The sequence below is a fragment of the Otolemur garnettii genome, unplaced genomic scaffold (assembly GCF_000181295.1).
Source record: "Otolemur garnettii isolate 467f Iridium unplaced genomic scaffold, OtoGar3 scaffold00185, whole genome shotgun sequence".
In the NCBI taxonomy this organism is placed as follows: Eukaryota; Metazoa; Chordata; class Mammalia; order Primates; family Galagidae; genus Otolemur; species Otolemur garnettii.
The window spans coordinates 1,526,566-1,541,344 of NW_003852580.1; the positions used below are offsets into that span (position 1 = coordinate 1,526,566).

A 14,779-nucleotide genomic window follows, 5' to 3' on the forward strand; every position below is an offset into this window, starting at 1 on the left:
CCACAGACAATGGGTAGCAGTGGGGTCCCGTATGCAGACTCAGCATTGGCCACAGACAGTGGGCAGCAGTGGGGTCCTGTGTGCAGGTTCAGGATTGGCCACAAACAGTGGGCAGCAGCGGGGTCCTGTGTGCCAGCTCAGCATTGGCCACAGACAGTGGGCAGCAGTAGGGTCCTATGTGCCAGCTCATTGTCAGCTACAGACGGGAGCAGTAGGGTCCTGTGTGCTGGCTCAGTGTCAGCCACAGACAGTGGGGAACAGTGGGGTCCTGTGTGCCGGCTCAGCATCGGCCACAGACAGTGGGCAGCAGTGGGGTCCTGTGTGCCGACTCAGTGTTGGCTGCAGACAGTGGGGAGCACAGTGGGCAGCAGTGGGGTCCTGTGTGCCGGCTCAGCATCAGCCTAACTCAGTGGGCAGCACAGCTGGTGGCAGCTGGTCTCTCAGCTTTGAATGGCAGCATTTCATAGATTTTTAAGATTTATTTGCTCAACTCAGATAATTTCACTTTTTGCAAAGTGAGTGCTTAATATTTATTTTGTATTGGTAACATATTGTGTTCTTTTAAATTTGTACATAAAACACAGTCATGCTACACCAAGGAGGAGACAGGTGGAGGGGTGCAGGCATTGAGAACAGACCCCTGCTCGGGCTTCCTCCCAGCACTGCTGCTGCTAGCAAATTCAGCTGCATTCACTTCAAAGCTGCTTCTGTGCTTGGCTGGGATTTCTCCTGACCCACTGTCATCCACTGCTGACTGGGGTGGAGAAGGAGCAGCCGGCCCTGCCCACCTTGTAGGCAATATCTGCAGTCAGGGTGACTGTCCTCTGGAAAGGGAGCCTGATCTCATTAACCTTCGTGTGAGGCAGTTTGAAGATTCTGATGATGCCAGGCACATTGGTAGTTGAGAAATTGTGTGAAGGGCCAGTAAGAAGAAAAAGTTCTGGCTTTTTGGTCTCTGTCACCACTGCTGGGCACTGCTATGAGCAGAGCGGGGACAGCTAGCACCTCCACTGGGGTTCTGTGGTGTGATAGTCCTGTGCTCCAGGCTGGAAGGAAGTGTTGACTCCAGTTGGACAAACATCAAGGTGGGGGATGAGTGACATGCTTTGCACTGCTTGCCACCCTCTCTAGGTCTCTGCTGTTCCCAGTGTATGTGTGGCTGCCAGGTGCCCCCAGCATTTAGATGCTGAGCTGCAGCGTGGGTTCGAGTGAAGGCAGAGGGTGTAGAAACTTATCTGGGGAAGATCTGCTTGAGGATGTCAGCAGCAGCCTTTCGGAGTATAATCAGCAGTGGCAGAGTCACCTGCAGATGTGCAGAAGATTTCTATCCATTGTATCATTGCTGTTGTTTGGAGGAACTCCCACCCCCCATGGCTTTTTCCTAAAAACAAGGGTATTCTCTCATCGATTTATCATTGATGCATGTATTTAAACAAATCTTATTTTGATTTTACTAATTATCCCCATAACACTCTTTATTGCAAGAGGAAAGAGGGCCCCTTCATCAAAGCACCATCTTTCCCCAGGACTGTTGGCTGTGATCTGCACAATCATAGATTGGGCATCACACTCCATGCAACTACAAGTTTAGTAGAATCAAAAGCCTACAAATTTATTTTTGACAAAAAATACTTTGAATAACCATTTCCTTTTGCCATTCTATTTGGGAAAGACCTTGAATCGGTGTAATCCAGAGGCAGAGTGTCTGAGTGTTTTCATGAATGTGACCGCAGCACTGGTGGTTAAAACAGGCCAGAAACGGACCCAGCTTGGTATGGGTTGTCTGCTAGGCAAGGTGGTCTGAGCTCACTCCAGCAAATGCATTCTGCAGGGCCAGGTGTCTCCTGTTCAGGGCTGGACTATTTACTTCTCAAAATGATCTAAACATTTTGGGTTCCTAGGTTAAATGTTCACCCTGGAAGTCTGGGAGACTTGTCTTCTATCCCTCTTGGCCTTGCTGGCTCTTTCTCAGAGAAGCACCTCCTGAGCCCTCGGGCGTGATCCAGTGTGAAGGATGAGTGCCATCCGCGTGATACCTCATGGCAGTGCTGCTGGAGGCAGATAAAGTATTGTATGAGTTGTATTTCTTTAGTTGAAGTAAAGTTTTGTTTGTTTTTTTTTTTTTTGAGACAGTCTGACTGTCACCCTCGATAGAGTGCCCTTGTGTCATAGCTCACAGCAACTTCAAACTCCTGGGCTTAAGTAATTCTCTTGCCTCAGCCTCCCAAGTAGCTGGGACTGTAGGTGCCCACCACAAAGCCCAGCTTTTTTTTTTGCAGTTTTTGGCCAGGGCTGGGTTTGAATGTGCCAACTCTGGCATATGGGGTTGGCGCCCTACTCATTGAACCACAGGTGCTGCCCCACCCCAGCTATTTTTATTGTTGTTGTTGTAGTTGTCTTTGTTGTCTAGCTGGCCTAGGCCAGGTTAAAACCCGCCAACCCTGGTGCATGTGGCTGGTGCCCTACCCACTGAGCATCGAGCCTAGTCGAAGTAGTGTTTAAATGCAGCATGCTCTTGGTAATTGTCTTAAAGTGTGGCAGATGGTCCCCCCTCATTCCCGCCCAGTGCAGATTCTGGTTGCCTCAGCATGAGCTATCTCCTCCTGGACTTTGGTCTTGATCAGAGCTCCATGCTCCAGACAGTGGCCGCTCTGTTGTCCTTGTCCCAACGTCAGGCCACCTCTGAATGAGGCGTCTGGGAGCCTGGTGCTCCCATGAGGGGTGTGAAGGATTTGGCTATGGGGCTCTGGGCCGACTTTTCAGTGAGTTCTCCAAGGATGGAGGGAAGTCAGGCTTTTTGGCTGTGGGCTGGGCGGGCTCTGCCTGGGTGTGTGTGGAGCTCCTTAAGCTCTGGATGCCTTTGCTGCTGCCCTGCTGCGGGTGCTGTCATTTTCTGCACAGGATGGGGAGGTGCTCACAGAGCTTCAAACTGGCCCCTTGGGTTTTACTTAATTAATTTAATTATTAAATTAATTTTTTGGAGACAGAGTCTCACTTTGTCACCCTTGGTAGGGAGCCATGGCATCACAGTTCACAGCAACCTCAAACTCTTGGGCTCAAGCGATTCTTTTGCCTCAGTTTCCTGAGTAGCTGGGACTATAGGTACCTGTCATCATGCCTGGCTATTTTTTTAGACACGGGTCTCACTCTTGCTCAGGCTGGTCTCAAACTTGTGAACTTGGGCAGTCCACCCTTCTCTATCTCTTAGGGTGCTGGGATTATACGCGTGAGCTACTGTGCCCGGCCCCCTTTATTTTATTTTTTTATGGAGATGGGGTCTCCCTCTGTCGTCCAGGCTAGAGGGCCATGGTGTCATCACATGGCCCTCAAAATCCTGAGCTCAAGCGATCCTCCTGCCTTGGCCTCCCAGAGTCCTGGGATTACAGGCATGAGCCACCACGCCCTGCCCTTCATTGTTTTTTTAAATAGTAGTAAGAAAGTGTCCTTATTTTACTGAGACAACTTATTAGTGCAACTAGCTTTAGAAATGTCTTTCATATTTACCTACTTTGCTTGAACTTTTCATTGATAGTTAAAAATTGATATCGGATATGATCTAGCATTGGGGTCCAAGGGCAGCTTCCAATCTGGGTATTTTTCCCATGGTCATATTTTATACCCTGACTATTATGGCCTTGCATAGGACTACCAGGACACTGTCTAGCACCAGCATCCTAACCTTGGGTCCCTGCCTCCTGGGACAGCAGCTGGAGTGGGATGCACGTGCCCCATGGAGCACCACTCGAGGCCGCATGTAGCTCCCTGCACCTGTGAGGGGCTTTTTCAGTCTGTGGCTGGACTCCAGTGGGCCTCCTGAGCCTCTCTGTGCTCCAGGCCAGGTCAGCTGGGCCCCTGTCACCTGTGCTGCAGCCTGGCACCTGCTGAGCAGTAGGTGCGTTGTGGGTGGTGGAGGCGCATCCAGGGTGCTGGCCATCTGCTCTGATGTGTGTCAGCGGCTGCTGCTGCTATTGCTACTTCTGATTGTTCTAGTTGGGAGTTAATTTTGTTTCATATTTATATTTTTTTGTTTGTTTTTATTACAAATTTCCTTAAAATGTTGGCACGTGTTCGTTTGCTTTGGTTTGTGTGAAATTTTGAGGTAGAAAGAGGAGGTAAGGACCTTGAGTGCCCTTACCCCAGGTAGTGGGCGCGCCCTCTCGGGTTTTGCAGTACATGAGAATAAACGGGGGTGAGTGGGAGGAGCCTGGGCGGCATAGGCCACCAGCTGGGAGGAAGAGAGAAGGGCAGGTGACCCAGCCAGTCAGTGCAGTGCTGCATGCCCCCCAGTCTCTTCACTGCTCTCTTGTAAGGAAACATAAATTTGTAAGTGAGGGAGTATTTGGGGACTGGACCTGGCCCTGGCAAGTGTGGATGGGCAGCCTGGGTCAAAAGTGTGTGTTGGATGGTGAGGAGGACAAGCCATGGCCAGAGTGGATAGGTCCAGAACTGGCGCTGGGGGGCTGGGCTCTGTCCTCCAGGCTGTGGGGCAGTGACTGCAGTGCGGCTTCAGCATGTCCCAGGTGGGCATTCTGGCCCTTAGTGGCCTCTGGTCAGTCTGCTGACCTCTGAGTCTTTCTGAGCCTCACCATCCTCACCTGTAGGCTGGGAGTTACCTCCCAAAGTTACTGAAAGGCTTAATTGAGATGTCCTGGGCTGCTCATCCAGGAGCCTGGTGCACAGTAAGCGGCTCTTATTGTTGTGGTGATTATGGAGGCTTAAGAGGGCAGGACGGGTTTCCCTCATGGAGTGAGACTGTGGCTTGAAGGCATAAAGCAAGGTTGCTGGAGTGGCTTGACCCCTGGACAGCAAGTTTGGGTGATGCTGTGAGGCCCCTAGGGGAGGGATGTCCTCCCGAGAAATGCACCCTGGAGCACTTCAAGGGGACAGATTGCTGGGATTGGTGTCCTGCCAAAGCCACGTGTGGTTTTGCGAGGGGACATGGAGCGTAGAGGGATGAAGGAGCCAGCGGCCGGCCAGACAGCGTGGTCTGTCACAGAGGGATGCCACCTGCCTTTGGAGCGGTTGGCACCAGGGACTTGGTGAGGGGCTGGTTCCTGGGTAATGAGGTGTGCAGCAGAGAAGGGTGTCAGTGTGGGGGCCCTGAGATTGGTAAGGTGGGATGCTGAAGGGTGGCAGAGGTGGCGGGGAGGGAGAGCTAAGGAAGGAGTGCAGTGGGGGTGTGTCCCCAGGCAGCACCTCAGGGCCAGTTAACAGGGAAAGGAGCATCCCACAGCCCATCCTGGTGGTGATGCCTGGACGAGGCTGTGCCGCTCCGCAGTGTTGGGTGCCTGCCACTTGTTCACAGAGTGTGTTTCTCTAAGCCAGTGATTCTGTGCTGCTGCCTCATCACAGTTGGAGAGAAGCTGCTGGAAGAATACCCAAGCCTTGGTGCCTGCCCTTCACTTGGGTTCACATCCCTCTGGGCCTCCTGCTCTGCAGATGTGCGTGTGAGTGGCAGAGGGCTGCCTGTTCCTTCCCAGTGCTGGGCACCTCCTGTCCTGAGCACAAGGACGAGCTGAATGGGCAGCCATTCAGTGCCACTGAAGGCACTGTCCACAATTACACATCTTCTGGAATTCTTCAAGGCCCCCCTGCCACCCTGCCTCCTTAGTCTCCTTGGGTCCAGCCTGGCCTCTTAGTCTCTTTTGTGCCAGACACTTGTGCTTCTGTGTGTGGGCAGCCGCTCGGGGCCTGGCTCCCCCAGCGCCTGGGCTCAGTCCTCTCAGCTGTAAGTGATGAGTGTGGTGGCCACTTCTTTGTGGTGCTGCCCACATTAGTGCACGTCCTCAGGAGGCACCATCTCCTCCATGGCTGCTGCGTGGTGTCAGGCCTGGTGAACGGCGTGAGGTGAGTGTGCCAAGGGCACACGCTAAGCCTTTGCAGAACCAAGAAGGAAGGTTGAGGGTGGTGCCTGTGGCTCAAAGGAGTAGGGCACCGGCCCTATATGCTGGAGGTGGGGGGTTCAAACCCAGCCCCAGCCAAAAAAAAAAAAAAAAAAAAAAAGAAGAAGGTTGACTCCCACAGCTGGGTATACACTATCACGCCCATAGTCACATGCTGTCACACCTGCAGTTTTGGCAGATGAACTGTTTTGTGACATATGAATAAATATTTCACAGAGTAAGCAATTTAGTAGCTAGCAGGGAAGAAGTAAAGTATGAATGTTATTTATGTAAAAATCAAAATTTTTATTATAACATATACACAAGCTTATATAGTGTATTAATAATTGTGTTTGGCAATTTGTACATCAGGTAAAAGTTGCTTTTAATTGTGTTTATGGCTTATGTTTTATAGCAGAGTCATTGGAAATTCACATTAGCGTGAGTCAAGGGCCAGGCCCCAGAGTGTTTCTGGGTAGTTGCACCCTTCAGTGCCAGGCAGCAAACATCACTCCTTTCATTAAATCTCCCCCTGAGCAGATCTGTCCTCATACTCCGTGTGAGGGGCTGGAAGGGCTGGGTGAGCTGTCCACTGTTTCAAGGCTGGAAGGCTGTTTCAGTTGCTGGCTGAACTAGCTGCTTTTTTCATGGGGTACTACAAAAGAATAATTGATAAATTATTGGTATTTCTTACCAAATGAACAGAGCCGGTCATTTGTTGCCAGTGATGATAATCTGAGCTGTCAAGAGAAGTTGGAATTTTTGAAAGCTTGTCTCCGCCAGTTCCCAGTAAAGAGGGTGTCGGCACCAACATCAGAGGACACGAGGCTTTTGACATTATATAATGAACAACATTCGGAAAAATCTGCATAGCCCAATGAACCAGTATTTTCCAAATGATCAGCGCAAGATTGTGCCTGGGTAAAAGATGCATTTAAAGTGCAAGACAGACCAATGGATTCTAGAGCAGCAAAGCACACGAAGTTCACTGATGTGGTTTCATATCCCAGGTTGCAGTTGCCTTTAAGGAAAACAAAATGCCATGTTTTGGTGTCGCATCAGGGAAGGGACCCACCATTAGCTGAGAAGGCTCCGAGGGTCCCACCATTAACTGAGAAGGCTGGGAGACCCTCCTCCCTGTTTCTGCCTGCACCGTGGGAGGCTGAGCGTCACTCTGTGCACCCAGCAGGGTCAGCACAGCTGTCTGGAAGCAGACCATCCTGGCCAGCCATTTTCATTAAGCCTGATGTCAGAAATTTGATAAAAATGTAAAATAATGTTCCTCTTCTCACTCAAGATTCGTTGTTGTTATTCTGGAAACTATCGTTATTTTTTATAAAAAATACATGTGCTGTGGTTTGAATGTTTGTCCTTTTTGAAACTCACATTGAAACTTAATCCCCAGTGGAACAGCTTAAGGTGAGTGACCTTTCCTAGGTGATTGAGTCATGAACGTGCCCTCTTGAATGGGTTAACCCACCTGTAGATTAATGGATTATGGGGTCATCGCGGGAGTGGTCAGTCATCATGAGAGCAGGTCTGTGACAGAGCCAGCCGGGCATCTCATGGACCAGCAGCAAGAAGGCCCCACCAGACGGGGTCCTGCTTCCTGGACGCCTCAGCCTTCTGAACTGTAGATGTGTTTCTTCATGAATTACCTGTCTGCGGGCTTCTGTTAGCAGCATGAAAAAGACTCAGGATGTTAATATGTCATGGTTTGATGTGTGTAATTTTAAAATGAATTAATAAACATTCGAACATTTTCTGTTAGAATTTCAAATGTGATAACTGTTAATAGGGACAATCCTTACGGCCATAGGCTCTTTGGGGTCTTTGAGGCTGGAGTGCAGCTGCGTGATCACCGCTCCGTGATCTCAGCTGGCGGTGTGGCTGTGCGTGGACCAGTGTCCGCCTTGCTGGTGAGCAATCAGGTCACCACTGTGGTCGGTAGGTGCTTTTCTTCCTTTGTGCCCTGGAAGAGGCCCCCGTCATAACACGTGGTGGAACTTTGAGTTTTAGTGGCAGTTGCAGGAAGAGACTTTATTGAATATTAGTCTCATTCCAGCTGTTTATTATATTAAGACTGGACCATCCCCAGGACTTCTGAGAAATGGCAAATTTAATTTGCCAGAATAGCAACCGCATGCATCTCTCTGTTCCAGTTTTCTTGGGCTGGTTGCCCTGATTTTTTTCTATTGAGACCTTTACTTTCAGCAGAATTTTAAATGACTCTTTACCCTGGCAACAGAGTGATTTTTGAGTAAACAACTTGGATAATGTGTGGTGTCCTGATTTGGATGAGGTTGGGATTTGGGATTTTGTGGTGAGTTTGGAGCATTTACTTAAGCCACTCTTAGCTCTGAGGAACTAGGAAAACACTTGAATTGAGCATTCAGGAATGGTTTCCATCAGCCCTTGTAAGAGGCAGGTGTTCCGCCTGGAGCCGGCAGATGCCACCTGATCCTTAGGTTCAGGCTGGCCGTGTGCGACACACTCCAGAATGTCGTTTTAAACCAGGTGTCTGGTTATTTTCCTTTCCTGTGAGGAGGTTGGACAGAGGCTGGTAGCCTGGACCAGTGTGGCAGTTCTGTGGGCGGGGGGCTGGGACCCCTTCCTGGCAGGGCTTCCTTGGCCCCTGCCCCTGTCCTCCAGTGGGAGGGCATGCAGCTTGCCTCTCCAGGAGGTTCTCGAAGCTGCCATACACCACTTTGGCGCTGTCTCCTAGCTGCTTTGTGAGAGGCTGGTGGGCCACTTGCCCTGTGGCTGGGGAGGACAGAGCCTGGATAGGCAGCCAATGGTCTTTGGTATCAGTGGTGCTTCTGGAGCTGTCTGTGCGTTTTCCCGGATAAGGGTCTATGGGCTTTTTTTTTTTTAAGGCTCTGAAATCAGTCTGTGACCCTAAAATGTTTTAAATCCACCAAGGCAGAGGTTGGGTGGGTGGTATTATCTGAGGACTTCTGCTTTCCTGACGAAGTCTGGCTTATCCCCTTCATAATCCTTTGTTTTGGCTCTTAATTTGGAAAAAAGAAGACTGAGTTCATGACATGTGGCTTTGATCTCCAAACTGCCCACCAGGGAGGCCGTGCTGAGAGGGCCTGTCACACGCGTTAGGCCTGGTGGGCTCTGCGGCGGTGGCCAGTGCAGCTTGTGCCAGCTCCGTCCCATGCTCCCGAAGGTGGCTTTCCCCAGAGTTCACACCTCCGCGTTCACTTATCTCATCATTTTTTTAAAGTGTATTTTTCTTGAACTTTTCATCTTTTCATTGTTTTTAAATTCTTAACATTTTTTCATTTTGTTTTTCTGAAGATACTGTCTGTTGTGTTTACTTGCTCTAAGGTTCCTGAAGTTGAGCCTGCATTTCTGAAATTATTTTTCCTTTTATTTCCAGTATTTCATGAGTTGTGGCATCTATTTCTGAGTTTTTCTAATGCTGGTTTATGATTAATGATGTCACATCTTTAATGTATTTCAACTTGTTTTGAAACATCAGTCTACAGTTTTCCTCTTTTGGGGGGACTTGTTTTTCTAGCATGCTTGCATCATTCGTAGTGATGTCATCTTGTTCCTTAGTCTCTGGTTTTCAGAGACAGGAGCTAGTCTGTCACCCAGGCACGAGTGCCGCAGCACAGCCACAGCTCACAGCAGCCCCAGACTGCTGGGCTCGAGGGATCCACCTTGGCCTCCTAGGTGGCTGAGACTATGACTCACAGTGTGTGGCTAATATATATACATATATATTTTCATTTCTTTAGAGGTGGGGCCTTCCTGTATTTCTCAGGCTTGTCTCCGACTCCTGGGCTTGAGTGATCCCTCTGCCTGAGGACTTCCTGAGTCACTGGGATTACAGATGGCGGGCGTGAGCCACCGTGCCTGGCTTCTTATTCTCTTTTAAAATATGTTATGTTTCCTTAAGATTTGACCTCAATAGTCTCTATTGCTCATTTGTATGTGAAATTGTTTTTCTTGGATACTTAGAAAAGAGGCTTGATTCAGACGGTTTTCCTGATGTCACTATTCTGTCTTGTGTGTGTTTTACGAAGTCTTAAAAAATGCAGCAGCTTATTTTCTGAGCTCTGCTGGTTCTTGTCTCTCCCACCTTTAATTATTATTATTATTTTTTTTTGGAGACAGAGCCTCAAGCTGTCCTCCTGGGTAGAGTACCATGGCATCACAGCTCACAGCAATCTCCAACTCCTGGGCTCAAGCGAGTCTCCTGCCTCCGCCTCCCAAGTAGCTGGGACCACAGGCGCCCGCCACAACGCCCAGCAATCTTTTTGGTTGCAGCCATCATTGTTGTTTGGCAGGCCCGGGCTGGATTCGAACCCGCCACCTTAGGTGTATGTGGCTGGAGCCTTAGCCACTTGAGCCACAGGCGCTGAGCCATAATTAGCTTTTATTTTCCTTTGTTCTTAGTTTCCGTGCCTGGTGTTATGTATTGTCTGCTGTTCTCAGTCATTTCTTTTCCAAGTATTTGGCCTAGCAGGAGCTTTAATGGTTGGTTTTGAGAATCCTTGGCGTCCAGAGAGTTCTAGGCCTTCTGGACACGAGTACAGACACCCCTGGTGCTGCCCACCCTGCCTGTGTGCCCTGCTGTTCCTGTGCCGGAGGGTTCCCCTCAGTGGTTTGTCCCCATTTGCTGGGTTTGGGGGTTGGTGAGAGATCTCCTGGACTTGGTTTTGCCGTCCCAGGAAGGATGGGGAGGTTAATAGTCTGTCACTGCCATCTTCCCAGAGCTGGGCTTCCGTCTTAGTCCCTCTGGGGCCCTTCTTTTCTCTGTCAATTATTTGTCATCAGGTCTCTTCTTTGTTAAGGACAATTAATTTTTTTTCTCAATCTAATCTCATATCAAGAAGTGGGAATAAAAGCATCTGTACTGTTGTATTGATCATAGGCTCTATCATATGTTTATGTAAAAATATTGTCTGGATAAAGGAAGATTTAAGACAGCACTTCGCTCCAACTTCTCTAAATTCTGGAGTTCTGGAGCTGCTACTGTGTGACTGTAGAATTTGAATCTAGACAAAGGAAAGGGGGAACCACCCTGTTGATAGGGTTTGAGAACACTGTGAAGTTGCTAATTCAGTTTTATGCTTGTTGGAACTTGTCTATTCACAGAGTTGTCAGGAGACTCATAGTTAAACTACATGACCTGAGAATTCCCTTTCCCCTGCTGTGGACGTGTGTTGAGGGCCAGGGAGGCCTCACCCAAGGGAGGAGTGGGCCGCGGAGGGCCACAGGTGTGGTTTCCGCTCTAGGAGTGTGTCGTATGGTTTGGAAAAGACAAATAATTTGTTTTGTAAAATTTATTTATAAATAATTAAAATAAGGTGTAATGATAAAAATATAGTGACACTGCTAAATTCTCCAAGACAACTGTTTAGGTCTGGGCGCAATTGATCATTGTCGAAATGCTGCAGCCTTACTTTTAGTTTGGAACTAAGGTCCTGATGCCTAATCAAAGTGTCACAGGAGCTGGAAGAAAGTCACTGACTGTGTTCTAGACCCTGTGCTGGGCTCGGGGACAGCCCTGCCCTGGACGGCACAGTGGTGGGCAGTGCAGTGGCCTTAGTGCTAGGGTGGTGCTGCGGTCCAGGGCTGACCCTGAAAGAATGTGAAAGGCCAAGTAGGGGAGCTGCCAGGCCACATGGGCTGTAGAACAGCAGAAATGGAGCATGAGGTGTGGCCTGGGGCAGTTCTCCTGGAGGGGGGGTTTGGGAGGAGGGTTGCTGGGCTGCTGTGGAGGCATCAGGGGATGCGTCTGGGGTTCCTCGGGTGTGGTGAGCACAGTGGAGACTGGGACTCCTCAGGGAGCAGGAGACCCCAGGACTTGCTGCAGGAGGTCGAGGCCACTTTTCCAAGCCTGTTTTACGGGGTAGCTTTGGAGGTGGCATGAAGGGTGGAATGGACAAGTGGGGGTGGTTCAGTGTTTAAGGAAGGAAGTAGTGATGCTTGTGAACTGTCTGTCATTTCTCACTGGACGCCCACCTGTCAGTGGTCAGGATAGGAAGACCCCACAGACATCTGTGTCATCTCATGTATGTGCTCACGGTTGGCATCAACAGCTTGTGTCATTCTGTGTATCCTGGTCGCTCATCTCCCTCTCCTGTTTCTTGGTTTCTGTCTGTAGGTGACGGAGCCCAGCCCTGCTGTCAGGTGGACGGTGTGGGTACCGCCACTCCCTCCCGCTCTGGATGATGTCGGAGCACGACCTGGCGGATGTGGTTCAGATCGCAGTGGAAGACCTGAGCCCTGACCACCCAGGTACAGAGCTGTGGGACAGTAGGTGAAACATTATTCTCTTTATTCTTTAAAACCTAAGAACAACTCCAGTAGTTTTCTTTAAATTACACAGAAGAAAAGGTGATGCATGCTCTGTTAGCAAAGTTCAAATCTGAGAGGTACGAATGCTGTTGTGCCCACCCCCCACCCCCCGCAGTCCTGGAGGGCTACCCCCCTTTCTGAAGCATGCACATGCAGGCACACTCACTGCAGAATCCTGCTGCTCCCAGGCCTGCAGCCTTCCCCACCGTGGCCCTGTGTCAACTTGAAATCTTCCCATGTCCGTGTGTTATCTACATTCTCCCCAATTATGTTGTGTTCCACTGATAGGTATACCCTGACTAGTGGAGCTCTCACCCTTTAGAGGACCATTTTCACAGCTTATGTTGCTTTTCTTCATATACAACCCCGTAGGAAAGATCTTTGCATATATATCTTGGCAAATATTTCTACAGGGTAAGTTCCCAGAAGTAGAATTGCTGTGTGTGCTTAAAATTTTGATAAGACATTGATGTTTTCCAGAAGTGTTTTATTAATTTATTCTTCCATCAATAGTGGCTGAGAATTAAGTTTTTTCCTCCACTTTTACTCAGGCTGGTAATTTTCTTTAGTGATGTTAAAGGCACAAATCTACTTTGAAATGTTAATGAAGTATTTGTTTAAAGGAGACGCTATAGAAATGAAATCTACATTTCAAGAATTTTATCTAAGAAAATACCTGGTTAATGGTTATACTTTATTTATTTATTAAATATTTATTTATTTATTTATTTATTTATTAAAATATTTATTTATTTTAAAAAGATTTTGGTTTTTTTGCTCTCCAGTCTTACGTGTCTTACAGTGCTGTTAAGTTTGAAATGACCGTGCACACCGCTGAGTCCCTGAGCCTTTTGGTGATGTGGTTATTCTTTTAGGAATGTTAGAATGGAAAGAGGAATTTCAGAAACCACATAGGAAAGCATGATGTCTTTTTGTGTGATCTGTTTGACATGTTGATTGAGACAAGTACATGTGGAGGGTAGCTGTGGGGTGGAAGGTTCTGTAAGGGAGGGAACAGTCACAGACGCGAGGCGTGTTTCAGGAATGCTGTGCTGCAGTCAGTCCCTGCCTTATTTTGCTTCCAATTTGTTTATAAAAGGCACCATCACTATGTATAACAATTTAAAAAATACGTGTTTGTATTTTAGAAGGCGACTGACATTTTTTAAGAAAACACACACTGCATTGTTATAGAAGAAAAATGTTCTAATTACATTTAAGCAGTTTTAGAACTGTTAAAATTCCAGCAGACTACTTCCCAAATAAATTATCTTTTTATAGACTATAGTCCAAAAAGGAATCATTTCTAACCTTTATTTTGTTCCATCCGTTCCTTAAATGCCTGGGAACTGCGGTTTCTCCACGTTTGTCACAAACCCGCCTGCTGGGACACGGAGCAGTCTCTGGCCGAGGGGGACACTCACCCCTGGCACACACCGTGGGCCACCGTGCGCTTTGCTTCATAGTTGGTTTAGGAATGTTACAAAATCTAACAGTCCAGTCAGCAAAGCCGAAGAAATGAAAACCTCCCATGGTCGTGGTCGTGGTCGTGGTCGTGGTCGTGGGGCAGCTGTTTATACACTGTCGGTGCGTAGCTGCAGAGTTTTCTGTTCCCACCCGGCGGTGCCAGCTTGTTTGAACATACAGAGGATCCTAACTTTCATCTGGCCTGGGGTTCAGGTTGATTGCCATGGCTTTTAAATAAACAGGTCTTTTGTCTAAAAGCAGTGCATACCGAATTTAGAAAGCCATGTACACAAAATGTGGCAAAGTGCCAAGAAGGAAAGGTCCTGGCTGCCCCACTGCTGCTTGTAGGAGGCAAGGCTGGTCTGGCCACGTGGGTTCATCCTGCATGGCTGTAGGTGGGGCCTGCTAGAAAGTGTGATGGCTGGTACGCCAAGGTTAGTCCCTGTTGGGGAACATTCAGATTACTGATTTTTTCCTACCAAAAGTGCTATGGTGAACACACTTTCTGCATGTGTTATATCTGCACACATAGGTGATAGATTCTCTCGTATGCTGCACTCATTTCTGTAGACTGACTGACAAACTGGTGTTCCTGTGAAAAAGTGTGTTGACTCTATTAATGTGGATCCTCCCAGCTACCTGAGAAGCCCAGGTGGGAGGATCCCTTAAGTTTGAGGCCAGACTGGGTGACTTAGAGAAACATGACAACTACGGCGGACACATTAACATGGAGGCTTCACATTCATCCTGAGGGAAGGGGGTGCAGACAAAGCTGCAGAGGAGATGCCCCTGCCCCTCCCCACAGATGTCAACCCCTCCCACACAGATAGCCCCTCCCACACAGATACTAGCTCCTCCCACACAGGTGTCAGCCCCTCCCACACAGATATCAGCCCCTCCCACACAGGTGTCAGCCCCTCCCCACAGATGTCAGCCCCTCCCACACAGGTGTCAGCCCTTCCCACACAGATATCAGCCCCTCCCACACAGGTGTCAGCCCCTCCCCACACAGATGTCAGCCCCTCACACAGGTGTCAGCCCTTCCCACACAGATGTCAGCCCCTCCCACATAAGTGTCAGCCCCTCCCCACACAGATGTCAGCCCCTCA

At 48.8% G+C, this 14,779-nt stretch overlaps 1 protein-coding gene across 8 annotated transcripts in view; it reads left to right on the forward strand.

Moving 5' to 3' along the window:
• The window catches only part of BANP (BTG3 associated nuclear protein), a 95,403-nt gene that overhangs the window by 14,009 nt on the left and 66,615 nt on the right, over window positions 1–14,779 (forward strand). For 6 of the 8 annotated variants that reach the window (XM_023507510.1, XM_023507509.1, XM_012812035.2 and 3 more), the window contains exon 2: window positions 12,010–12,143. In XM_023507510.1, the coding sequence (XP_023363278.1) occupies window positions 12,074–12,143 (70 nt within the window). In that variant the 5' untranslated portion in view covers window positions 12,010–12,073. Of the gene's footprint in view, window positions 1–11,896; window positions 12,166–13,551; window positions 13,791–14,779 lie in introns of those variants that run through there. The other 2 variants (XM_023507513.1, XM_023507514.1) reach the window with 2 other exon arrangements.